The sequence below is a fragment of the Callithrix jacchus genome, chromosome 4 (genome assembly GCF_049354715.1).
Source record: "Callithrix jacchus isolate 240 chromosome 4, calJac240_pri, whole genome shotgun sequence".
NCBI lineage: Eukaryota > Metazoa > Chordata > Mammalia > Primates > Cebidae > Callithrix > Callithrix jacchus.
In genome coordinates this window covers 29,439,913-29,467,864 of record NC_133505.1, presented here as the reverse complement: position 1 = coordinate 29,467,864, position 27,952 = coordinate 29,439,913, and the positions used below count along the sequence as shown (strand labels likewise).

Below are 27,952 nucleotides of genomic sequence, written 5' to 3'. Positions count from 1 at the left end.
GGGGACAGGGATACCTGCAGAGGGGTGATCTAAGGCATGCCCTTCCTTGGTCTCTCCAAGCCACCTATTCCATAGCCTTCTAACAGCCAAACCATGATGACACTATGGCCTAGGGCAGTGAGAAAGTTTTCAAAATATGCAAATCATATTCAGTGTAGTAATTCATGGGTAAATAATTGTGACTTGTTGGGCTTTGGCAAAAATGGCATTTGAAAACACCTTATCTGAACATAGGAACATCTGAAAACACCTTATAGAAAAAGATTCTAGAAAAATAAAATGACTTACTTCCTTCAATGTGAGCCTGGGGATTCTTGTACAGATGCTCAATTCGACCCGTATTAAATGAACTGGACCGCCGTACAATCCCATGGACCTGATTTTTTACAGTGTGGAAAGATAAATGCACAATGAGGTCTAATACACAACTTCTTTAGTTAATGATTAGCTTTCTGAAAAAAAATTATTTGTAAGCATTATTTTAAATTATTAGAAATAGTCCCAGTGCTTACTTTCTTCCCAACCACTGCCCACCAGCTAACAACATCCTACTTCTGTCTTTCCCCAGTGATTTTACTGCCAATCTCAACAAACATAATCAGGTAATTATGTGACTTCATGCTTAATTGTAGAAACTCAAATGTCTCCTTTTCCAAACACACACACACTTACAGCCTAACTGCTGACAAAAATATCTCTTCCATGTGAAACTGAAGACAGACCATGTGAGGCCATATCGGCAAAACAGTGTTTGTGGCCTGTTTAACACAGACCACAAGGCCATCACATCTTCCCAGTGTCCTCAGAGCTTGTATTTTGCATCTACTGCTTATATTTCTACAGCTACAGATATAATCAGACAGCAGATGTTATTATGCAGCTAAGTAGAAAAGTCAGAAAGTTAAAGACCATGGGTAAGAGACAACATTTACATACTACTCAATTTAAGACCTAAAGAAAACTCAAACGAAGAGAGGATTTAAAAAATTTTTTTATTGTGACTTAACCATAGGTGGGGGGTAGGGGGGAAGTTGCTAGAACAGGAATGTAATGCATACTTGCCTGATATTGAAGAAAAGACTATTTGTGTCTGACACATAAGAGAAATTGTTCCAGACCTGGTCCTACTTCCTTCTCATGTCAAGATTGCTCTCTTTGTGCTGCCAATGCTAACACCAGGTTATGTCACCAAGCTGCCCAAGTTCCAGTTCTACTGGTGGCAGTTTTAATCCTTGACTTCTTTTAGAAGTGTTCCTTCTTATGTTGAAAAGTTCATTTGCAGCTGAATATACTTTTACATTTTAACTCAATCGTTTCTATTTCAAACCAAAATTAATACTTAGTATGACTCAAATATTCCAAATACAAGGGTAAATTATAAGAATATAAGAGGTTTCTTTCAAATAGAAAGAAATATCATTTTAAATGGCATACATGAGAAATTGACTTCTGCATTATTTTCCAAAAGAACAAAATCCAAGAAAAGTTGGTAAACACAAAAATATTTTAGGAAAAAAACTTTGTAAACTTGGTTGACATTTTAGGAGGCCAACATTTAACCCTAGGAAGCATTAAATTGAGATTTGGCTATACATATCCACTTCTAAATTTAGAAGTGGAGAAAACACTAATATTAAGCTTAGAATTTGTTCCACTTCATGATCTCCAATTTTTCAGGTTGTTACTTAATTGTAAATTTGAACTGCTCTACAAACTTAATTTTAACAAAAAGTATGTATTTCACATATATACTTATACACAGCAAAACTTGTGTTTACTATCAAAGTTACTTCTGAAAGATTTCTCAGATGTAAATTCTGTTTTATTAAATAGAAAAGAATGTCTATATTTTAAAAACAGTAATTTAACTTTGACAATGAAAAGAATAACAATAGTGTTATTTAGGCTATCTTCTCTGGATTGCTGGATTCTGGGGAAGTCACATATTCCAAAAGCCCAAAATATATAGAAATGCCATTTATTAATATATATATATTAGAAATAAACATAGAAAGCTTTGAGAAAAATATTAAATGATTTTGACGCATTCCATATAAAATGCAGACAACTATACAAAGTCACAGCCAATCATAACCAAGACTTTACTGCCACACTGAAAATCAAAAGCATTAAGCTGTGGTTGCTTATTTTTTTAATCAAGTGCTTTAATTTCCTCTAACTTCCAACATTTGGTATGTGTACACAGGGAAAGAAAAGACCTGCCAAATGCTTAATCCATGACAGCAGGTATTATTCTAAGAACTAATGAAAGCTGGGTCTGTCTGCTTCTGAGACAGGTGAAATACAAACGTCAAGACAAGCCAAAATGTGTGCAAACTGCATAATCTAGTTAAGAATTTGAGATTAGCGGCTTTCTCTTTATAGAAGGGATGTAGGTATGGCTTTTTTGTTTGTTTTTATAAGGATTTTGGGAGACAGAGATGAGGTGTTAGGAACCAAACTGAAAAGATAAAAGACCTAAATCTGACTTTATATAAACTTAATTAAAATCTTTACAAAATTATAGTAGTTCAAAAAGAAAATATAATTCTGAAAAACTGAGGTCTTAAATGAAAGAGGGTTTTTTGACAAATTTCATGTCCCATTTAACAAGGTATTGAAAAGGAAAATTTCAACTTCTTTCCATTTAAAACAAAGTTGGTTTAACTTCAAATTCTACAGTGAGATCAGGTAATATAACAGAGAAATGCTTTATTATTAATTATGATTAAGAAAATGGAAAATTATCACTGAATTTCAAATTTTTTAGTGTCCAGATTTATTGGAGGCCAGAATGGCTCACAGGGATGGTTAATGTCACTCACCTTTTGAAAAGTACAAATTATCTAGGTAATATCAATAGCTAACACTTACACAGCAATGATCACAATGATCTGTTCTCTATATGTATCAAATCACTTAATCATCACAACAACCTTACTATAATATTACTGTTCCCATTCCATGAACGAGGACGTTGCCTGAGATAACACAGCTAGTAAGTCGCAATAGACTTGGTCAACCATGGTAACACTCAGTATAGTTTCAAAGTGAAATCCACAGAAGTTTCACCTTTTTTCTAATCAAAGCATATAGGCTTCTGGGATAGCAACCCAGAAGAAAAATAGTTCAAGGATTCTCATAGATCAAGAAACAAAGTGCAGCAACTCCATGTTCTAACAAAAAATCTCCCAAAGATAACAATTGGACTATCCTTAAATCTATTTCTTCCTTATGCTGATACTTCATGTCACGATTTACCTATTCTTTATTTTAAATTCTGATACATTGTGTTGTAGCTGTTACCAAGTTATTTAACATAGATTTTTCATAAAGCCCCAGATTTTAGCTTTTAAAGGGTTCAACTTCGTCTTTACTTCTCTGGTATTCCTCTGTACTCGGTGGAAAATGGGTACAAAAGTGTGTTGTTGCCTTATCTGCTCACAGTGGTGCTGGAAAGGCACTTGGAACTGCAATATGCTTTCATAAAAGGCTTCATTTCTATCAGTCCTCCGTTTTCCCTTACGATAGGAAGAAATGCAAACAGCTCTAGCATCCTAGGTAACAGAATATGCCTGCTACTCAGGAATGCTCATTAATGAATCCCACTAAAGAGCCAATTCAAGATCTGTGTCCACTGGTTTGTCCACATTAGACCCCATGTCACTCTGACACTTCTGTATCAATAAGCCCATGAGTCCCACAGAGCTCTACTGGGCCAAGTATTTCCATGTACTGTCTTATCTAATCTTCCCATACCTCAGGAGATAGGTGTGCTTATCATCCCCGTTAACAGAAAAGGCAACTAAGTCTCAGAGGGGCTGAGTAACTTGCTCAAGTCCACAGAGCCTGCAAGTGGCAAAGGAAGAGTGAGACACAGGCATCAGGTGCCCAGCCTGAGGCTCCCTTGCCACAGCCAGCTAACCATCTTGTCTACCCCACTGGCCCTGTACTAGTCAACAGGGATAAAGGAGAATGATCCTCTGCACTTCAGTCATGTGTAGAATTAAGTGTACAGAGTAATCAAAGGGTGACTGTCCATAAAATCCAACAATCCTTAGGTTTCCTCATTATAAGATGACATCTAGAGATAATAAAGAATGAATGAGTGTCATATCCATTCTCCTTATGTTCTCCTTAACATTCAATCCTGAGCAACATTCAAGAAACAAACAACATAAAAATTGTCACTTTAAATTTTTAAATTGAGTCTCTTCTCAATGAGAAGAGACTTTTCACTTTTTCACTTCAAATGGTTCATTCAGAGCATGATCAGATTTGTGGATTTCAAAGACCACCTTTGACAGCGAGGCCCCATGGCTTCAGGAATCTAAATGTGTGTGAGGTGACACAAAGTGATTAACCGTAACTATCAATCTGTTAGTATAGGTTATTGCTTCTTAAGTCATTCACAAATAACTATTTTTGCTTTAAAGTTAGCTTACTTGTACTTTCAATATGCTTTTCTGACTTTAGAAAAAGTAAAGGAGTACGTCTAACTGTGCTACATGAATTCCAAACACAGGGTTTGTTTTTGCCTACACCAGCCATCATCACTACCCCACCAACCTGGCCCTGCTCTCCTGAGCACTCCCCTCTAGGTGACTGTGGCCTCTCCAAATTACCCATGCTTCCCAGTTTCAAAATGCACAGTTGGCCTTACCACTGCTAACCAACCAGTGTGCCTTTCTTTTCTAGAAAGAACAGTCTCAGCATCAAGCCTCTTCTTCACAATGTTTATCTGTTCCTGGTTTGTCCTCTGCTATCCCCAAGTAGGTTGTTCGCAGTTGTTCCTGACCTTAGTGGTATACCTCATACAAAGAATAGATTCAAAATACGGTAACCCAGAGAAGCAAGGCCTCACGCATTTGAAATCTTAGGGTACCTTGTTCACCTTCATCATATGATTCAACCAATCACCTGATCTCATCTTAACCTTTAGTTGTGGTGGTTCCTCTATCTGTAGTACCCAGGCAAACAATGTCACACTGACTGGGGCCATGTTAGAAAGAACAATTCCCAGAGCCCTGAACCAGCCCTCTGTGTCTAAACAGGGCCTCTGAGTGATTCTGATGCACACTAAAGGTTGAGAGCCTGAAGTCTGTAAGCATCCAAAATTGCTGATGTTGACCACCACCACTGCCCCCACCCCAGGGTTCACATGTAATGAAGTATGTCCCTCTCTTATCCTACTTCATGCAATCTATTAACCCTATTCTTTCACTCCTGACCTTCAGTAATCAGGGAGCGGAGTTGAAAATTCAGAAAATTTTCCAATGCAGCCAATTTTAAAAATCACTCTAACATTTACTTTGACTAAGCATAAAAACATAAAGCCTGCACCACCATCAGATTCCTCTTGATGGCTTATTCTCCAATTATATCAATCTCTTAAAATTGAGGACAGCAGCCTATTAAAACTGAATATAGTACAGAAAAACACACTTTACACTCCCACTATACACAGAGAGCTCACATTTTCCCTGGACTAGGAAGAGAACTAATTTCTGATTATGCTTTGTGGCTAGTACTTTCCTGCTACACTATCAACTGTGTTTCCTTCTATCAGTTTATGGATCTCTCTCCTAAACCTGTTTTCTCTCTCAACCATTGTTTCAGTGATAAACTCCTCCCATTAACTAAGATTTGCCAAGTTGGGCTTCTTTTGTCTTCTTCTATCAGAATACAACTTGCTCATATAATTTCAAATACCACAAAAACATTTGCAGCTTATCAGATAGTCCTAGGTTCTTGTTACATCTATTTGCAAATCTCTCATCCTTCCTGTCTTCTGAAGTCTGCTACTTCCTTAATGAGAGACACCTAACCAGAGATCTGCTTCTCTGCTTTTTCCAGTAACACTAACAGTACCATGTGCTTGATGATGGTTACCTTCTACACATCCAAACTCACCCTGTCACTGTCACTGGGTCCACCATCACTGCAGTGCACAGCCATGCTCGCTACTCCTCTAGACTAGTCACAGACGCTGCCTGTTAACAGCACCCTAACCTTCAGTCTCAGCCCACCTTCTCCCCCAAGAGTAGATCGCAACACCCAGGTGGTTTTGAGCATCACTCCTGACATGCCACCTCACTCTTCACAACTGCAGTAATTTCTGCTCAGCTAGCTCCTTCTCTAGGTTCACTTGATACACAACCACATCACTAATTCCTCTCTAGCCAGTAAACATCTCAGCTGGTCCCAAACTTTTGAAACACAGTATGGACATCTCTCCGTCAGGCTATTCCTTTTAATATATATTAAGGCCTTAAGTTAATCTAGCCTGAATAAATATAGGTCTTTCTCTAAAACCAACACTTTGTACTAAACATAACCTACTCTAAAACTCTCTGCTCTGTAGAATATGCATTTCTTTCTTGATTATTATAGCAACCTATGCATATGGACATATGTATACATATGTACTTCCATAATTCCATTTGTTTTATTTTGATATAATTACAAAATGTAGCATTTGCTATTAGATTAGGGTGCTAAACACATCTATTGTTACTTCAAATCTAAAAGTCAAGGCTCTTAGATTCTGAGTTAAAAGAAAATTGACTTTTTTTCTTCAAATACTATTGGCATTTAGATGCCAAATTCTTTCCTGTTATGTTTCCATTTGCCCCAACTGAACATTTTTAAAACAATGTACCAACAATTAGAATAAAAAGACAATCCTAAATTATTAATGTAAACATTCATAAAGCAGATCAGAGCATATGTGCCACTGTGAAGGTTTTTGTTCTCTGTATAGCACAAATTTATATACATGTATATATATCTGAAAAATGTTCTTTAAAAAATTAAGTAGTACATACTTAGCACATCAGAATTAATATATAAAACTTTTTTTTCCTAAAAAAAAAAAAAAAAAGGAGAAATGGTGACTTCAACAACAAAAGTAGCAAACCTAAAAGTTTCAGCTCCATAAATTATATGGTTGCCTATTAGAAAGGAATAGGCAGGTGTAAATGTTTCATTCAAGCTTACCAACTGATCAGCTTGGTTTTTATTGCTCTGTGTAACTTCTGAATTAAGTGACTTCACTGTGAGTAGGACTTTCTTATGAAACACATTACATCATAAATTAACCGGAATACTGTTACAGCTTCAGCTTGAAAAGGCTGCTGCGTTATCGGAGAATGTGGGAAGTGTGCACTGCGACTGAACACTATGAATGCAGGGGAGCCACCAGTGCTCACCAACAGATAAACAGCACAATGGGCTGGCAGGCTCACAAGCCCAAAGACACATTCTTCCCTGGATTCTGATTTGTTATCTGCGTTTCAGTGGAAAACACACTCAGGAGGACGGCAGCAGAGGAAGCATGTGGCCGCTGCCTGCGAGCAATCCCACCAGCCTGCGCCTGCTTCCCATTGAGTCACCCACCTCATAGCCTTTCTCCAGCAGGAACTCAGCCAGGTACGAACCATCCTGGGAAGAAAAAAAAATTGCAAAATGTCAGTCTCATAGTGCTATAGAAAGGTGGTCTAGATGAAGAGTTTGAGAAAAGTATTGAAAAGTCTACATAAGGATCATGGCAACCTAAAATAAAAATAACACCGATAATATCGATAAATACCACATCGTGTTCCAATATACACAAAGAATTTTCACAAACAGGATTCATTTGAGCTCCACAAAAGACAGAGGCTGAAAGTGAAATTCAGTAAAGTGATATGCAGCAACAAAGAGTACAAAGTTCCAGAATTAGATGGATTTGGGTTTAGGTTTTGTCAATTACTAGTTGTGTAAAATATGCAGAATACGTGGGCAGAATGCCTTGGTGTCATAGCAACATAAAGCAGAAATCTTACAATTCTGGGGGCTGTTAAAAAAGATCACTGGGGGCCAGGCACAGGGGCTCACACCTGTAATCCCAGGACTTTGGGAGGCCAAGGCAGGAGGATCACTTGCATCCAGGAGTTGGAGACCTGCCTGAGCAACACAATGAGACCCTACCACTACAAAAAAAAAAAAAAAATTGGTGGTGATGGGGTCTCACTACATTGCCCAGGCTGGTGTTGAACTCCTGGACACAAGTGATCCTCCCACCTTGGCATCCCAAAGTATTAGATTACAGGTGTGAGCCACCATGCCCAGTTCAAAATGTTTTTAAAAATTAGCCAGGTATGGTGGCTCATGCTTGTGGGTCTAGCTACTTGGGAGCCTGAGATGGGAGGATCACTTGAACCTGAGAGTTCGAGGCTGCAGTAAGCCATGATGGCACCATTGCACACCAGCCTGTGTGGCAGAGGGAGACTCTGTCTCCAGAGGGAGAGAAAAAAAAATCACTGGGGAAAGGATGAGATGGGAGCTAGAGGGGTTGAGGAGATGGAAGCACTATTGTCAAGAGGAAGTGCTGGCATTACTGAAAAAGACTCCACGGTAGAATAAAGAAGGCCAGGGGATGTCAAGGAAGGTGAGTACCTTTGGAGGGCTGGCCCTTCCAGGCAATAGCCAGAGCTGGCTGCTAACCCTGAAGGTTCTAGAAAGTCAATGAAGGCTTGAAAGGGTTTTAAGGTGGCGGGAAGCAAGGACGGAGATCAGATTTGTATTATTATGCACATACACATATGAATGTTTCAAAAAAGAAGATATTCATTTTTTGTAAATTAATAAGTATTTTCTTTATATTAATCTTAAATCATACAGCTGCCTTAAAATGAAAGTGTCTGACAAAATACAGATATTCTTAATTGGTTCTTAATTAGCCTTTTAAAAATTTCTGGGTAGGGGTCTTCATTTAATCTGCAATATTTCATGTGCCACTTATAGAGGGAAAGTATGAGAGACATCTAATTCAACTATTTAATAGGTCAAAGGTTCAGAAATCACCATTCTGGAGGCGCTGTAAGAAGTCACCAGCCTCTCTCAGAAAACAGATGGGTTAGACATTTTGCAGTCAATCCCATAATTGCTCCTCCACTTTTCACCCAACTAGAGGGTCCCCAACCATCTCATTCAGACTAAAAGATAAAAATGGGAAGCTCCAACCACTGGAAATGTGTGTCCTCAAAAGTGGTTGGGGATGTTTGGGTTTTCTTCAGTTTCTCCTATTTGAACAGGCTTAAAATATCCCTTTGAGCTTCAAAAGTTCTTAGCAGATATTCCAGGAGAGAGAAAAAAAAAACTTTTTCTTATTACTTGACCAAGAGGTGGAATTGGAAACACCCTATGGGTCCTGAAAATGAAAAGGCTGCCAAGCAAGTGTTTACTCCATTAATGCAGAAGCCATGCATAAATTCAGGCAGAATGAAGGAAAGGCTAAGAACACAAGGGACACATTCTGTGATTCATTAAAACCTTGAGCACTTCTATCTTCTTTTTTTTTAAAGATGAGGTCTCACTCTTTCACCCCGGCTGGAGTGCAGTGATGTTATCTCGGCTAACTGCAACCTCTGTCTCTGGGTTCAAGTGATTCTCCTGCCTCAGCCTCCTGAATAGCTGGGATTACAGGTGCATGTCACCACACCCAGCTAATTTTTGTATTTTTAGTAAAGATGGAGTTTCACCATGTTGGCCAGGCTGATCTCAAACTTCTGACCTCATGTGATCTGCCTGCCTCAGCCTCCCAAAGGCTGGGATTCAGGCCTAAGCCACCACACCAGGCCTAAAACCTCCAACAGATTTTCTTCTTCTAAAGATAAATATTCTAGTTTAAAGATTCATGTGGAGAAGAAGAGAAAATGTCTGGCATATTCTTTTGTTAATCCCATTCTTACAATTCTTGTTTTTTTACATATCTAAAATATATGTCAGAAAATGACACTGACCATAAGTTAGATAATGACACTGACCAATTCAGACCATGACAAACCAAGATGGGCTATCAATATCTCTATAAATCAATCAATGAGAAAACAGCTTAACAGAAAAATATTTGCAATAATAATAATAATTTGACAGTAGGTTAGAAAGCCCTGTAAAGTATGAAGTTTGGATGTTGTTTTGCTGTTATTGTTTTTGAAGCAGGTACCACTACACTTTAACATTTTATCATTCTCTTGGAATAAGAAGTTAGAATGCTTTGTGTTCTACCATAGCTGCATTAAATTAAAAAAAAAAAAAAGGCAGAGATAAACATGCTAGAGATCCCTGAGGTGGGAAGAGCTGTGATTATTTAGAGAGCTGATGTGAAGCAGACCTGACCAGGACTGAACCCTGTCAATAAGGTCTTGTTCTTCTCACCCAGGCTGCCTCTCAGACTTTCCAACCACACTGGAACATTCTGAACCAGTAGTGGCACCAGCTTCCTCCTCACTTCCTTGCCAGGCCTCTCGAGTGATAGGGCCCAGGCTGCACAATGAGTGGGAAACGAGCCGAGCAAGGGCTGCTGGTCCCCAGCCCAGGGGGCCCAGCTGGCCACCCCCTCGTCCTTTCTCCAGGCCCCTGGGGGACTCCAGGAGAGACGCAGTATCTGAGCAGGCAGACGTCCGCCAAGCCAACAGGATGGTGGTTTCCGCCTCCTCTTGAAGCACAGGGTTGATAAAGAATGCTTCAATCAGACTAATGACTGAAATGTCATAGCAAATGAGAACCTACAACTACCATTAAATTCAGATGCTTGACTCCTCTGAAACCAAGGAACAAATAGACTAAATCTGTAACTCATTCAGTATGAACACAAGTAATCTGGTATAAAGTCCTGCCTAGGTTCAATCCTTGTTACAGAAAACTTTTTAATTGTAAAGATAAAGTCACAAAAAAATGTGACCCTTTTAAGTTAAATTTACACATGGGCTATTAAGGGTATCTATTTTATATTAAATGCCATACAGTTTTAAGCAATCACTGTGGCTTTAACATTTTCAAGACATAGAAATATTTTCCTTTTTTTTTTTTTTATATTGAGGTGGGTTTTACTCTTGTTGCCCAGGCTAAAGTGCAATGGTGTGATCTCTGCTTACAACCTCCGCCTCCCGGGTTTAAGTGATTCTCCTGCCTCAGCTTCCTAACTAGGATTACAGGTGCCCACCATCACACCTGGCTAATTTTTGTATTTTTAGTAGGTACAGGTTCTACCATGTTGGCCAGGCTGGTCTCAAACTCCTGACCTCAGATGATCCACTCACCTCTGCCTCCCAAAGTGCTGGGATTACAGGCATGAACCACCCATCACACTCTCACAAGAACTAAGCTAGGAAGGTGGGCAGATATTTGGTATCTCGGGCAATTGAGGCACGGGGGAGTTAGGCAACTTTTCTAATATCACACTAGTTACAGACAAAGCCAGGACTAGAATCCAAGCCATCCACTTTTTTGAAGTAGAAAATAATCTTTCTTCCCACTCCTCTACCTAGAACCTACCAAAACATGTCAAACCTCAACAAAATAATAAAAGACCATAAAAGATCCATTTTGAACCAAACTGATTTAGTCATTTTTCATTACAGGGTCTTTTATGGATTAAGCAGTGTTTCCAGTTTTAATCAAGTGACCCAAACATAGATAAGTCTTGTAATTTTATAACACTCCAGAACTCAGAGGAGGCAGAAAGGATACAGCACCTGAGATTTTCCAAGTCTGGGTTTTTTTGGGCACTTGCACTGCCCATGCAGTGGTTCAGAGTGTTTAGAGATGGATTTGGATTGCTTGTGGTTGTAGGTCCAGCTTTGAGGGTAAACGGCAGGGCCCCAAAGTCTCATAGGGCCAAATTTCAGTGTTCCTGATGCCTATCCTGTTCTTCTGAGGGGATGGACCCTCACTTTTCATGGAGCACTCAGAATTATTCCAGACAGAGTCATGTAAAAATTAAAGAGTAATTTCAGAAATTCACAGAATCGTATTTTTACTATAGTATGAAAACTATCTAAAATTCTGCAACTATGAAAAGCTGAAAGTAACACAGAAAGTTTCCCCCTTCTCTCAATGGCCATAGACGGCTGAAAAGAGACTGACTGATCTCACATCCACACACACACACACACCACATACCCCATCCAAACACATATGTACAAGGGCAAGCCATCCTCCTGCAACACAGAAAGACTAATATTTTTCTCCTCTCTTCCAATACAGATGAATGAATAGCTCAGACAGAAAAATGAAAAGGGAACTTTCTTATATGCAATGTGAGAACCTGGCCCCTCTGAACTGCATGCTAAATCATACTGTATGTTTCTACTTAAGCACCCTGTGGCAGCTTCTTTGAACAGGATAAGGTCAATAGTGGCACGGGCTAAAGAAACCATGCCACTAATAAAATGAATCTCTCTGTTTAGATCATCTCAAGCATCAGGAAATAGAATACCCACTTGTGCAAGAAGAAAAACCACTCATTTACACTGCCTTTTATGTTCTTTAACTCTAAACCATCTTCCCAGCTAATTGGAATGAACAATATCAAGGTAATCTCTACCTCCAATAAACAAAATATGAACACCTCAATGATTAACAAATGATGCTGTTTTGAATGAGAACGAAAACTTCCAATGATTTAACCACTGCTGTGAAGGATACAGAGACAGAATTTAATAGAAAAATATTTATACCTAGGTCATGTTTGTAACACAAATCATTGCATAAAATCTCTGTGAGACTCACAAAATTTAAAAGACCATGGGGAATAATTAATTCAACCCTCTCATTTTACAGATCAGGAAATTTAGATTCAAAGCAGGTGAATGTTTATTGTACAGTCACAGTTAGGAAGTAGCAGAATCTGCAACAAAAAATAAAAATGAAAACCAGGTCTCTGGACTCCCAGACCTCAGAATTTTGCAGTAAAAAATACTGAGTAAATATCTAAAATGAAGAGACTGGACTAATGACTACACTTGAGAATGAAGTAAAACAGAAATGGAATTACCAAAGTGAAGCATAAGAATAGAGCCAATAATTATCAATAAAGCAATAATTAACTGACTAGTAGAGAAGAAATTAGGAAACCATCAATATTTAAAACACAGAAATAATTCCCATCTCCTATAGTCTTTAAAGTTGAAAAATATTTCCCCATAAAAGTTGCTGTCACCAAAGAACCAACTTCCACTTCCTCTCATTTACCTCCTGGTAGAGAGAAGCACTATAACCCAGCAACATGATCAACAACCTCTGAATAATGAAGAATTGCTTGTGTCCAGCAGCTAAGATACTCTTTATATAGCCATCCCCTCCCTCCTTTCAAGGGCAATAGCCTTGCAAACAGGTGCTGAATGGTTGCACATACACCTCATACACATCAAGAAAAGAGAGCCACTCTGTGGCCAGACACAATACCTTCTAGGAAACGGTGATGAGCATAAGGCTATTCAGGTATCAACATTTTAGGAAGAGGCCAGAGGCTTTCAATCATCCTATATATTGGTCTACCATGGCACAGAATTCTCTCCCCCAAAACATACTCACCAATATGTTTCAATAGATTACAATGTTATATTATGTCCCAGGCTAGTTTGATAAGAAAAACAGATTTACATATAAAAAATATCAAACAGGGAAGAAATGCCCTAAAAGATTAATTAAAAGAAAAAAAAACTTTCCCCAATGTGATAGGTTTTTAAAAACTGGTACAAATGTGTTGTTTCATTTTTTTTTTTTTTTCAGGCAGAGTTTCGCTCTTGTTACCCAGGCTGGAGTGCAATGGCTCAATCTCTGCTCACCACAACCTCTGCCTCCTGGGTTCAGGCAATTCTCCTGCCTCAGCCTCCTGAGTAGCTGGGATTACAGGCATGCGCCACCATGCCCAGCTAATTTTTTGTATTTTTAGTAGAGACGGGGTTTCACCATGTTGACCAGGATGGTCTCGATCTCTTGACCTCATGATCCACCCGCCTCGGCCTCCCAAAGTGCTGGGATTACAGGCTTGAGCCGCCACGCCCGGCCATGTTTTTTCATTTATGACTGGTATTAACACTACAGAGTTTTTGGTGTTTGTGACCTTACATATTATTTTTTTCAGGGAATTATATATACACTTTACTTATTTTTCTAGTAGTCTGTGTTTTACCAGTTGGCAAATCTTCAGTCTCTTTTACATTGCAAATGATTACTATAAACCCTTAGTATAATATTAGAGCAAGGAAGAATGCAAATACAATGTGAACTCATGAGTTCACATATTTGTACAATCCAGCACGTGTAATACTATTAACTTCAACATACTAAAATAACTTTCTGTAGTTTAGGCAAACTCTATAAGGAAAATGAATTTAAAAGCATTTAAAACAAGTAGGTACAATGAAAGCACCTATTAACACCCTATGTGTGTGTGCTTGGTAAGATATAGAATGATTAATTTTTCAATAAATGATTAGGAGAAAGATAGCACCACAGAGAGAGATACTCCAATACAGTCCCAGAAGTGCTGGAAAAGCCTCAAAACGACAACCAGCCCTCAACTTACAATGGTCCCAACTACAATTCTTCAAGTCTATGATGGTATGAAAACGATACATTCAGTACACTCCTCAACTTACAATGGAGTCTAGGACAAAACTATCATATGTTGAAGACACTGTAAATCAAAAATGTACTTTCAATATTTTCACCGTTCAAAGGGTTTATAGGGACAGACCCCCACTCTAAGTTGAGGAGCATCTGTAAATCCAAAGGCACCTATTAACACCCTATGTGTGTGCTTGGTGGTACATAATATGTAGACACAGCACAGGTGAGTCCACCTGCTCATCACTACATGAATACCAGCATGCCCAAGGAATACAGTAGCTCACTGGTTTTCCTTTTTTCTTTATGTAAGTTACTTTTGTTTGAACCTCTACTTTCCTCTCTCCCTCCCTCCCATTCTTGCCACGCATGCTGAAGTTTTCATCCTTCAGAGGAAAAAAAAAATCTTCAAGTGACCTACTATTACTACAAATGATGATGGCAGTACTAAGAAGAATAGTGAGCACTTGTACAGCACTTGGTATATGCCGGGCATGTACTAAGTACTCTGCATTCAGTATATTTTTAACTCTTCACAATAACCCCATGTTGTTGGTTCTATTTTCATCTCCATCTTACAGTTGAGGAATCTGAGGTGAATTAAGAGGAAATAGCTCAGGGTCTAATAGTCAGTAGGTAGAAAAAGGATTTAAACTACGTCAACTTGAAATAAATTATTTATATTTCAATTTTGCTTCACTAATAGGATCGATCCCTCTATAATGATGGACCTAGAGATATTTTAACATAAAATTTGGTTTCTGTAGAATGTAATCACAATGAAAAGTGAGCTGTATTACTGACTATCAAACACCCATGTGGACCACAGGTGTTACAGGATTGAGAAAGACAAGAAGGAAATAAGAAATTTAGTCCCTGCCCTACTGCTCTGAGAAGTATCTGGAAAGCCAGGCATTTCCTGGCTTAGATAGGATTATGCTTCAACATTGGCTAGGACCTCCAGATTTCACACACATTTACCCTCATGTGGACAGGACGAGAACAATAACCAGGTAACCTGTACAGCTAATCCAAATGTTCTTGCTATCAGAGAACACCAGTAGACGTATGAGTCATGGACAGAAGGTGGCAAGGCATTGTGGATGAAAGAAAAGCTATGAAATACTACCACAGTGACCTCTTCTATAGTGGATGGCACAGTGCCCTGGAAAAATAAATCACCACACTTGAGCATGAAATCAGGATTGGGAAAAAACAGAGGAAGTATAAAAAGAATATCCCTATCAAAATCCTTTTAAAGATCTGCCTAACTGGCCAGTTCAGTCCTGGTGTGAATAACTCCTTTCAAGTTTGGAATATAGTAGCTGTAAGTTTTTAGAACTCAGGGCTCCAAATACATTAATAAAGATTTGTATAGTCAGTAGGGAAGTTAGTAATAAATTACCAGTATACTTCACACTGAAATAACAATCTCTTTGCAGTAAATAGCTACACGTATTAAAAAATTTAAATTATACGAAACATAAAATTAGAGTTCCTCTCTCTTTCTTTGCCCCTTTCTCACTATCTCTCAAAGTGACAGGCCATACAATTAAAGGCTGTTTCTTTGCAAAGTCCATGCTTTGCAGTTCTAATCACTCAAGTGATTTATGGAGGAAATGATGTTTTGCAGGTACTCTAAAACAGAGCTGCACTTTGTCCAGTGTGCAAGGCCATGCTTAATGAAAACTTTAAATTTGGAAGGAAAAAAACTGCAGTAAAAAAAGAATTATGAAATTTTAATATTTACTTGATTTATTAATGTTTCCTTATGCATTTCTTTTTATAATTTGTGTCCTGGCTAAGGCAGGAAGGCAAAACAAATGTCCTTTTGTTTATGGCTTTAAAAAAGGTCATAAGAATAACAAAAGAATACATAAATACTGATGACTGTATCTTTCCCTATTTCGTTGTACATTAATTTAACAGTCTGCTACTAAAATACTGCTGTTGGTTAAGCACAGAGTTAACTCTTTAAAAAATATTCTTGCTCTTTTTAACCAAATTTTTTTCAAGGATATAATTAATACAGTTAAGACTGTTCTTAAAATATGTGCATGTCATGATAGAAATGTCACTTGTCAACTCCCTGATGCATTTCAGATCTGCTCTGCCACTACAGAGTTCCAGCCAGGCAGGAAACACTGTAAATCACTGAAGAAACATACAAGTTAAGAACTGTAATTTTGTAACTTAAAATTACCAAAAAACAGATAAAATTCAAGCATATATACGGGAGCGTAAATGTAGAAATCTGTAAGCATTTACCTAGAAAGGTGCTGATCATTAAAGTAATAAAACTAACTCATATTCAGCGCCCCAAGATGGATCAAGTTTTATAAAAATGACTGAAGTCTCTAAAGGCAAGTAGAGTTCTATATTAGCACAAAGAACATTGGTTTCACTGGGGTGTGGCACCCGGGATAGGTTCAACTGGCAACACTCAATTTCGGGAGCTAGTAAATCTCTGTATTTGTTAAGTCATGCTATATTGTACAAGAAGGTATCAAAAATAACTTGGGGGTGGAGGTGGGGGAATCATATATGAAAAGTCCAAAAGACTCTCCCTCCTTCATACTTGTAGCTGTCTTCCAGTGTCACACTGCCTTGTAGACTGTACAGTCATGGTGTGATTCTAGATAGCTCAGCTCCACCACAGAAACAAAGGGGATAAAATGAACAGTTAGCGCGATACTGAGATCACCATTTGAACCTACACAGGACTAATGCTTTTAGGTTGTTTTTTGTTTTATTGCTTTCCTTTCTTTTGCCAACAACAGCAGGGGCTTAGCTCTTACCCAACAATATACTTTTTTTTTTTTAATTGCATTTTAGGTTTTGGGGTACATGTGCAGAGCATGCAATACAGTTGCATAGGTACACACATGGCAGTGTGTTCTGTTTGCTTTCACCCCTTCACCCACATTTGGCGTTTCTCCCCAGGCTATCCCTCCCCACCTCCCCCTCCCACTGGCCCTCCCCTTTTCCCCCCAATAGACAACAGTGTTTAGTACTCCCCTCTCTGTGTCCCTGTGTTCTCATTTTTCATCACCCGCCTATGAGTGAGAATATGCGGTGTTTCATTTTCTGTTCTTGTGTCAGTTTGCTGAGAATGATGTTCTCCAGATTCATCCATGTCCCTACAAACAACACGAACTCATCGTTTCTGATTGCTGTATAATATTCCATGGTGTATATGTGCCACATTTTCCCAATCCAGTCTATCATCAATGGGCATTTGGGTTGATTCCAGGTCTTTGCTATTGTAAACAGTGCTGCAATAAACATTCGTGTGCATGTGTCCTTATAGTAGAATGATTTATAGTCCTTTGGGTATATACCCAGTAATGGGATTGCTGGGTCAAATGGAATTTCTATTTCTAAGGCCTTGAGGAATCGCCACACTGTCTTCCACAATGGTTGGACTAATTTACACTCCCACCAACAGTGTAAAAGTGTTCCTTTTCTCCACATCCTCTCCAGCATCTGTTGTCTCCAGATTTTTTAATGATCGCCATTCTAACTGGAGTGAGATGGTATCTCAGTGTGGTTTTGATTTGCATCTCTCTGATGACCAGTGACGATAAGCATTAAGACCTGGCACGATAAAAACCCTAGAAGGAAATCTAGGCAAAACTATCCAGGACATGGGAGTAGGCAAGGACTTCATGAACAAAACACCAAAAGCATTGGCAACAAAAGCCAAAATAGACAAATGGGACCTAATCAAACTCCGCAGCTTCTGCACGGCAAAAGAAACAGTCACTAGAGTGAATCGGCAACCAACAGAATGGGAAAAAATTTTTGCAGTCTACTCATCTGACAAAGGGCTGATATCCAGAATTTACAAAGAACTCAAACAGATTTACAAGAAAAAAACAAACAAGCCCATTCAAAAGTGGGCAAAGGATATGAACAATATACTTTTAAAAATCTCTACTCAGTGGTACTGACAGAAAACATTTACAAGATTCCACTGAAAAAGACCAGAGCTTTGTAAGGGTGGTGGAATTCTCTAGATGGAAAAATAACTTCCTCGTCTAATAGGAATTGGGCACCACCACCCATATCTTGGTCTCAGTAGCACCAAACTCTAAACTGCCAATCTGGCCAGGCTCTTAAGCTAAGGCACAGTGAGTCTTACCTTTGGTGTAGAAGCTGAAAAGTGGATGTCTCTGATTCAGTCTAACCTGACCACATGCACCTTTTGGTCTAATCTTATAATACTTAAATGTCTAACAACTACTTCTGTTTCCCAGCTATTCCCTCCTAATATTTATGATATATCTGGGATAACTGACAGTATTTTGTAGATTGGGGTCATATAGTTAAGCTATCACCTTTCTATAGATATAATTTATCTTATACTATAACATATACATTCTTCAAACTTACACTATACAGTCTTCAAAGTATTTATTATTGTTTCTGTCAAAATAATATCTTACATTTCTGTAATTCCTTACAGTTGCTAAGTACTCTTAAGATGTTTTTTCCCATTTATATCTCACAACATCCTGGTGAGGTAGCTGATATTATTCTCATTTTTCCGGATCAGAAAATTAAAGAAAGCATAAATCCTTTGTTCAAGGTCATAGAGCTAGTTACAAAACTTGGCAGAATATGAAACCAATTTGTCTAATCCTAATTACAGTGTTATGTCCACAATACTTCTCCCTCAATCGAAATAAAAATGTTTCAACCAAAATAAGATGCCACCGCAGCTTCTTAAAGCTTTTTAATTAACTAATAAATTTATATAAAAACCCATATACAGTTTAGCGCAAAATAATGTTTTAATTTAAGTATCTTCAATTATCTTTGCAATAATCTACTATTAAAAACCATTGCTTAAATTAATCTCCCCATTAAGTATACTAAACAACATGCTACTGTGTGTGCTTCTGTATCAGTAAGTGCATGTACGCTTGCCTGAGCTCACTTAAAGAGATATCTATACCTTTATCCTGAGGTTTAAAAACAGCGAGGTCTGAATTCTCAAGGTTAAAGGCAGATCATGGAGCAATCAGCTAATAACCGTCTATTAATATCTAATGTACTATGCAACATGACAGAGTAAATAAAAATGAGAATAAGATGCATTCCTACATTTAAGTTTATTTAATCTAGTGAGAGGACAAGGAAACAATACATCTATATCATCATCATCATCATCATCATCATCATCATATTAGCAACACCATTAATGGTAACATTCATTCACTACATACTTCTCACATTTTAGGCCAGAACTGGCCAACAGATATATAACGTGAGCCACATATGTAATTTTTAATTTTCCAGTAACCAAATTTTAAAAAGGTAAAAAGAAACAGCTAAAGATTAATTTTTTTTTTTTTGAGACAGAGTTTCGCTCTTGTTACCCCAGCTGGAGTGCAATGGCACGATCTTGGCTCACTGCAACCTCCGCCTCCTGGGATCAGGCAGTTCTGCCTCAGCCTCCCAAGTAGCTGGGATTACAGGCACACGCCACCATGCCCAGCTAATTTTTTGTATTTTTAGTAGAGACAGGGTTTCACCATGTTGACCAGGATGGTCTTGATCTCTTGACCTCGTGATCCACCCCCCCTCAGCCTCCCAAAGTGATGGGATTACAGGTGTGAGCCACCGTGCCCGGCCTTTAGAATGTTTTATGCATGTTAATTAAAAATTATCAAGATATTTTACATTTTTTTATATTAAAGTCTCCAAAATCCAGTGCAGACAATGTGTTGCATGACAATGGGGATACATTCTGAGAAATGTGTCATTATGTGATTCTGTCATTGCATGAACATCACAGAATATAGCTGCACAGACCTAGGTAGTATAGCCAATTACACACCTACAATGTGTAGCTGGCTACACTACCGAGGTTTATGCACCTATGGTGTAGTGTAGCTGGCTACACTACCTAGCTTTCTGCACCTATGGTGCCTAGGTTGCAACCTGTACAGCATGTTACTGTACTGAATACTGTAGGCAACTGTCACACAATTGTAAGTATTTGTGTATCTAAACAGAAAAGGTACAGTGAAAATATGGTACCTTATGGACCTACTATTGTATGTGGTCCTTTGCTGACCTAAATGTCATTATGCAGCCCGTGACTATATTTTACACTTATGGCATATCACAATTCAAATGTAAATTTCCATCAGAAATACTTGATCTGTATTTAGATTTCATGAAACTGATCGCTGAAAAAGTAGAAGCATGTACTCAACTTGTGCCAAATATGCTTAAAAGTTTTCTCATAACTAAATTGAATATCCAAAATATCACTTTCCTTTAATTTCCACAAGTACATTGATGAAACTACTTCACTTTTGTTTAAAAGAACTGATTTGGACCAAGTGTGATGGCTCCTTCCTGTAATTCCAGCACTTTGAGAAGCCCAACCAAAGCCAAAGTATGGCATGAGGCCACAAGTTCAAGACCACCCTGGGCAACATAGTGAGACCCCATCTCTACAAAAGATTTTATAAATAATATATATATTTTTTTAATTAGCTGGGTGTGTCCTAGCTGCTCAGGAGGCTGACACAGGAAGACTGCTTGTAGTCCAGAAGGTCAAGGCTACAGTGTGCCGTGATCACACCACTGCACTCAACCTGGGTGACAGAACAAGACCATGTATCAAAAAAACAAAACAAAACAAAAGAGATTGTTGCTGTAAATTAAGCTGGGCATGGTGAGGCTGCCCTGTACTCCTAGCTATGTGGAAGACTGGATCAGGAGAATTGCCTGAGCCCAAGAGTTCAAGGCTGCAGTGAACTATGAACAGGCCTCTACACTCTAGCCTGGTTGACAGAGTAAATTACTATTTCAAAACAAAAAAAGAAAAACTGATTTGACTTTGAAATATAAGCATATCAGTTTCAAATCCATATCTGTTCAAGTTAAGTAAACTCACTCTCTGTCAAGTCAGTATTAGCACTGGATTCAAAGGAATATTTGTATAAATAGGAAAGCAATTCTAAATTTATCAATATCAACAAAGAACTCTTCAAATTCTTTCTAGTTTTTGTAGCCAATGTACATAATCTGTAGCCAACGTATTTATAATTAAAATCTTCTACACATTAATTCATCATTACCATTTACTTATATTATGAAAACCTCAATTTCAAATAAATTCTAATATCTGCCTAGCTATTTCATAAATTATCTTGTCCTTTCCTGAGAGCTTCAAATTAGTTCATTCAAAAGTAGTGTGACCTGAGTCAGAAAACGTAAACTACACTGCTATATTCCCTTTTTAAGTACTGAATACTTGGGCAAGTGTCCCTTTTTGTTTCAACAAAAGATCATCTTAGATTGGAGTGAATACTATACAACAGAAATCTGTGTAAAACTCGTCCAGGATCCCAGCACCAAGTGTTGCTAAAGATCACAAGGTCACTGCCATAATTGTCTTCCATTTCCTTCAGCAGGTCCATAAACCAGCAATGATCCATGGATTTGCACTTATACACTGAATAATTTTAACTACTAGCATATATGACACTTTTTGCCAAATTAACTACTATATTGCACTCTCTCCAGCTTCAGAATACAGTGGAATGAAGCAGTAAGAGACATACCAGCCTCTTGTAAAATTCCAATAAATACAGAATTCAGCCTAACATAGCTGGGTCAAATGTGTCTATTGTGACAGAAATTAACCTCTTTATATCCATCTGAAATTCTTTGAAACATTCAAATGTTTGCACTGAATGTTCTTAAAACATTCAAAAATAACTCTGCCACAAATCTGTTATTTTTGGCAAAAATATTTACATTACTTTATGCACCTTAAAGTCTGTATTAATTGGACAGTGAATCATCTATTGTATAACTTACATTAAGTTAACGGAAAGTAATTGAAATGTTTCAAATTTCAAATAGGTCATGTAGTCTATAGGCAACTGGTAAAAAATATCTTTAAATTTTTGTGAAATACATTTTTGTCTCTTCTCACGATTTTCTAATAAAATTTTAGTACCTGCAATAATTCCTTTTGCCATCTCTCCATCTTAAACTGGCTTCCTCTATTGTGCATGAATTCAAACCACTTTATAGGTGGCCAAAGTTACAGGCTCAGACTCTGTTAAAAATTTTAAATTTACTGAACATTTGATACAGATTTTTATCCATCCAACTCTCATGTTGAAATGTGATCCCCAATGTTGAAGATGGGGTCTAGTGGGAGGTGTCTGAGACATGAGAGCAGATACCTCATAAATGTTAGTGCCATGCTAACATCTGCAGAACTGAGAGCCAAATAAACCTCTTTTCTTTATAAGTTATGCAATCTCAAGTATTCCTTTACAGTAATGCAGAACAGACTAATTAAAACACTACATTCTGCTTTCAGGCAATTATTGCATCAATTGTTTTTTGACCTTTGAGAAAAAAGTTCTCATCAAATCTACTACAGATTTGTTGAAAAGATCTAAATATTACCCACTTCATTTTCTTTAAATTTTTTATAAAACAAACAGCTTTTTTGTTTGGTTCTGGTATAGCTAATAGCAAACAAGATTCATCATCAAGTCCCTAGTCTATTTTTGTTCCTACTGCTTTGATCATCATACTAATTTCTGTATCTGTACTCAATCAGTAGCAGTAGTATGCCTTCACTTCAAATTTAAAAATTGCCTATACTTATTTACTAAAAAGTAATTTAATTACTTTTATTTTATATATCACTTAAACATTTCTAGGGGGCTGAGGGATAAAAATCTACATGTTAGGTTCCATGTACACTACACTTGGGTGATAGGTGCACTGAAATCTCAGACTTTACCACCATACAATTCATCCACGTAACCAAACACTTCTTGTACCCCAAAAGCTATTGAAATAAAAAATTAAAAATAAACATTTCAATTTAATTACTAATGATAATGTACTTGTATCACTATAAGCTACACTGTCTGCACAAAATATTTAATAAACACTATAATGTTAGAACACACAAAAAAATACCAAATAAATTATTTGACACCAAGATTGATAGTGTGTTTATGTATGTTAACATAGTCTTACCAAAACAAGAAAGTTATGTTTAACAGAAATATATTGTGCATTGCTTCCATCTTAAAAATCCAGTTCCTCGGGAATGCTCATCACACAGAACTGCTGGACAGCCACATGTAGCTTATGGCTATGGTTCCTGATCATAAGATGAGAGGCTGTGTTCTTGTCAGTATTTATTAACTGAGGTAATTCTCACAAGGAAGAGAAGTATTTACTCTAATTATCCCCACATTACAGATAATGGATATTAGGCAGAATTAATTAAGTGATTTACCCAAAGTCATGAAGTTATTAACTGGGGAACTGGGAGTTCAACCCAGACAGTGTGACTCCAGAGACTCTTATCCACTATTCCACACCGCCAGAAGTTCAACAACAGCACAGGGTTTCATGAGAGATGAGGCAAGACATTCAGGGTGTGTTAAATATATATATATATATATAAGCCAAACGACTTTGCAATGAAAAGGAGGAAGCCAGAACTCACAGGAAGACACCATGAAAGAGGAAGAAAGACTTGAGCTGGGTAGTCCAAGATAAATGCTGCAGATAAACAGCACAAGCAGCTGGGTGCAGGAAGAGTAGGTGTGTGAAGTGTGAGCAATGCATGTTTAGCTTTGAACAAGTAAAGTGGGTCAGCTGTGGAGTTAATGCAGCATACTAAAAAATGGACCCCAAAAGATAGAGCCATGTCCTCACCACTGAAATCTGTGACTGATACCTCATATTAGAAAATAGTCTTTGCAGATGTGATGAAGTTAAGGATCTTGCATTGGGGATGGATTACCTGGGTGAACAGTAAGCACAATCACAAGTGTCCTTACAAGAAAGAGGCAGTGGGAGATTTCACAAAGCTAGAAGAAGAGGCCATGTGACCACAGAAGCAGAGATTAAGGCTATGTGCTCCAAGTCAAGGGATCCCAGCAGCCACTAGGAGTTGGAAGAAGAAAGCAAGGAATTCTTCTCTTGAAGCCTCCAAAGGGAACACGCCCTTTCTGACATACACCTTGATTTTGGACATCCAGAACCGTGAGAAGACAAATGTATTGTTTTAAGCCACTCAGTCTGTGGTAATCTGTTTCAAAAGCCATAGGAAACTAATACAACTTAGAACCTCTCAAAATCTTCAACATGCAAAGGGACCTTGTGAATCAGCAAGGTCCCTTTGGTCCCTTGTGAACTGATTCAGCAAGGTCCTTTGTGAATCAGTTCCCAATTTATTTAATGAGCAAATACCCACTCCCCAAAAAGAGAAAGCAAGTGGTAAAAGCAAGCATCTGTTAGAATCTGGCATACCTAATATTCCTCTAACAAAGTTTGGGAATTCCTAACCCAAGGCACATTCTGGAAGGCAATTTAGGTAAGTAAGTCGGAACTTTATTCAAACAACAAAGCAAAACCACTGAAGGTTTTTTAAGAAATGTTGCAAGAAGTCAACCATTTGAGGTAAGGAAATCCAGGACTCTGTGACCCTGGATTCAGGGTAGCTTCAAAGTGGCAGCAAGTATTGCTTTGGAAGACAAAGCATGTCAGCAGCTGAGCCAGCCCTCCCAGCTGACAGGAGTGCACTCTGTCCTGATGGAACCACCTCCTCTAGGAAGTGCTCCTGTCATAAGGGATGCTGACAAACTAAAGTGGCTTCACAGCATGACAAGGGAGAAATGACATAAAAGATGAAAGAAGTGTTGTGCTAGCGAGCAACACTCAAAAGGGAAACAAAACAGCAGTACCTTCAAGTAAGCGAAGGGTTAAAATATATTATTAATAACAAAAACTGGAATACAAAGGGTGAAACTATCAAGGGGAGTAGGATTAGGTCAACAGGAAGCTGTCCACAGACATCTGCAGTAAGAAGCTCCTGGCCTGTCTGGATCTTCCTGTGGAGATGGGAAGACAAGTTGTCAGACTGCCATAGGAGGAGAAAATCCACACTGTATAGGAAACTGCACCCCAAAACCGACCATATTTCACAAGACTAAGATTTCATGCCCTAAACTGGGCATGTTTAACACACCTACATGTAGAGTTGGAATAAAAACTGAATTTAAAAAATATTATGTTAAACTAGGGGTGAAATTCAAAGTATTTAATAACCTGCATAGCACAGGCACTGACCCATGAGAATGTATGCCAGCTTATGTGCCTACAGGTAGGTGCTCACCTCCTGAATTTTAGCCTTCATAAAATCGTCAACACTGACCCATAGTTGAAAACAGATTCTGAACAGGCAGGGATGAAGAGCAGAGGGGAAAAAAGTTACTTCCATTTAAAAATTGACTTGAACTGATAGTAAGTCCCCCATTTTGGGAAGCCACAGGATATACAGGAAAGGTAATCAGGTAGGCTGGAAGCCACATTCGAAATAGAACAAATCTGACCACAAAGGGTCAGCAGCCACACACTCTGGCACTGCCATCTCCAAAGCCACTGCTGCAACCTAATGACACAGCAGGAAGTCTGAGTTTGGTTTTGGTTGTGCGTGCTCTCTCTCTCTCCTCTTTCTTCTCCCCAGCAACACTCCTTCTACCATCTAGACTCCCCCCTCTCTCTAACCCTGCTCCTATAGCATAAACTTGGGTTCCACTGGTTGCAGGCTTATCCATTTGGCTGCCACTGTCTGGTAGGCTAATGTGCAACAATGGGCACTTGTATTTTCTTACATGGGGGAGGTAAATTACAGCACTTGAACAAAGACCTTATTATTTAAGTTTTATTGCACGTTTACTACAAGCCAGTTTCAATTTTACATTTTTGTCCCTAGGCCTTAAGACAAAAATGAGTAGGTTCCTGTTCATATTTGAAGGAGTTATTTACATAATAACAACAATAATATCTGGTAAAAGCAGGATCTATTATAGGCTGAACTGTGTCCCCCTAAAAATTTGTATGCTGAAGCTCTAACCTCCAGGACCTGGGAGTGGGACCTTATTTGGAGATAGGGTTGGTGCAGATGTAATTAGTTAAGATGAGGTCATACTAAAGTAGGGTGGCCCCTAATCCAATATGAGTGGTGTCCTTATTTTTTTAAAAAAAAGTAAATTTGGACACAGGCAACACCCAGAAAGAATGTCACACAATGATGAAGTGGAGTGGTGTTTCTACAAGCCAAGGAACACCAAACATTGCCAGCAAACCACCAGCGGCAAGGTAAGAGGCCTGGAACAGATCCTTCCCTCCCAGCCCTCAGAAGGAACCAACCTGACAACACCCTGATCACGGACTTCCAGCCTCCAAAACTGTGAGACAATAAGTTTCAGTTGCTTGAACCACCCAGTCTGTGGTACTTTGTTATGGCAGCCCTAGCAGACAAACACAAGACCCAAAAGAATCAGGAGAATGGCAACTGAAAGGTCAGGCAAGGTGAGTGGGCAAGTTTGTCAGAAAAGAATTTCTACTCTTTGCACCTCTAGTTAACTGTCAGGAAGCCCCAGACTCGCCTGCCTGTCACACTGGCTTTCTTTGGGCTCCATCATCTATCCCTCCTGAGTGTGGCATAAACTGCTGGTCCTTCCTCAACTCTCCCAACCGCCCCGTCCCTCACACACTCATTCAGTGTAACTCATAATACTAAATGTCGGTTCATCTGTCACTTTCTCAGAAAATATTTCCTGATCCCTCCAGCCTGCATCAGACTCCCACTGTTTCCCACTGGTCTACAGGGTCTGTGAGAATAGGACCATGACTGCATTGCTCATCGTGATGTGGCTTGATGGCTGGAATATGTATTTGTTCCATAAATTAAAATTCAATGTCCTTAGGTTACTAATCTCACAGGTCCTACAGATCGAGCAGACAGGTCAATGCCCAGATGATGTCTAAAACTTTTCTATCAAACCTATATCATCAGCTTGCCCTCTTTGTCTTAAAACATGAGATCCCCCTGTGCTCTGGTCTCCCCCGCTGTCAATTGAGGGGCACTACTCACCCTTTCTCTGCAGAGCCACACCAGCTCTCCCTTCCCCTACAGAACTTCTCAGACTCACCTCTGCCATCCACTCTAACCCCCATCATCTGGGCAGTGTCCATGGTCTTCCTGCCCCAGCATCCAGGTGCTCATACCCACACACCAGGGTAAACTGGCTGTGCTACTCTTTACTTAAAAATCAACTTGATTTCCATTGCCTATTCCAAAGTAATTTTTTTTTTTTTAAGCAGAAGTCAAACCTATGCAAGGGATTACCACAGAACTGTCTGGTTTCAGGGTGGGGGAGCTGTGAATTGCTGTGGGAGAGGCAAGACTCCTCCCAAGCAGTGGCCTCCCACTCCCCTTTGTGTCACACTCCCACCCCGCCCCTTAGCCAATCTTGAGGCACTCCAGGTAACCCAGGGCTCCTCAAACATTATAGAAACCAGAGGCCTCTCTGATTAAACCTAACCTTTTTAGTAAAGGAATCAAGGCTCTTTGTTTAACTATCACCTCCACTGCCAAAAGCATAAACAAATAAAACAAACATCTTAATGTGAGCATTCCGTATCTTGGCTCCAATTCTTCCCTCCCATATTCATTCATTCATTTAATCATTCATCTGTT

At 38.7% G+C, this 27,952-nt stretch overlaps 1 protein-coding gene across 2 annotated transcripts in view; it reads right to left on the bottom strand.

The window, feature by feature from the left end:
- GMDS (GDP-mannose 4,6-dehydratase) overlaps nt 1-27,952 on the bottom strand; it is a 643,170-nt gene that overhangs the window by 512,025 nt on the left and 103,193 nt on the right. For both annotated transcript variants that reach the window (XR_013533842.1, XM_002746279.5), the window contains exons 2-3: nt 7,399-7,443; nt 289-376 (exon numbers count right to left, since the gene is read on the bottom strand). Coding sequence is in view for 1 of the 2 variants with exons in the window: in XM_002746279.5 (XP_002746325.1) it covers nt 289-376; nt 7,399-7,443 (133 nt within the window). In the remaining variant the exon portion in view is untranslated. The remainder of the gene's footprint in view (nt 1-288; nt 377-7,398; nt 7,444-27,952) is intronic.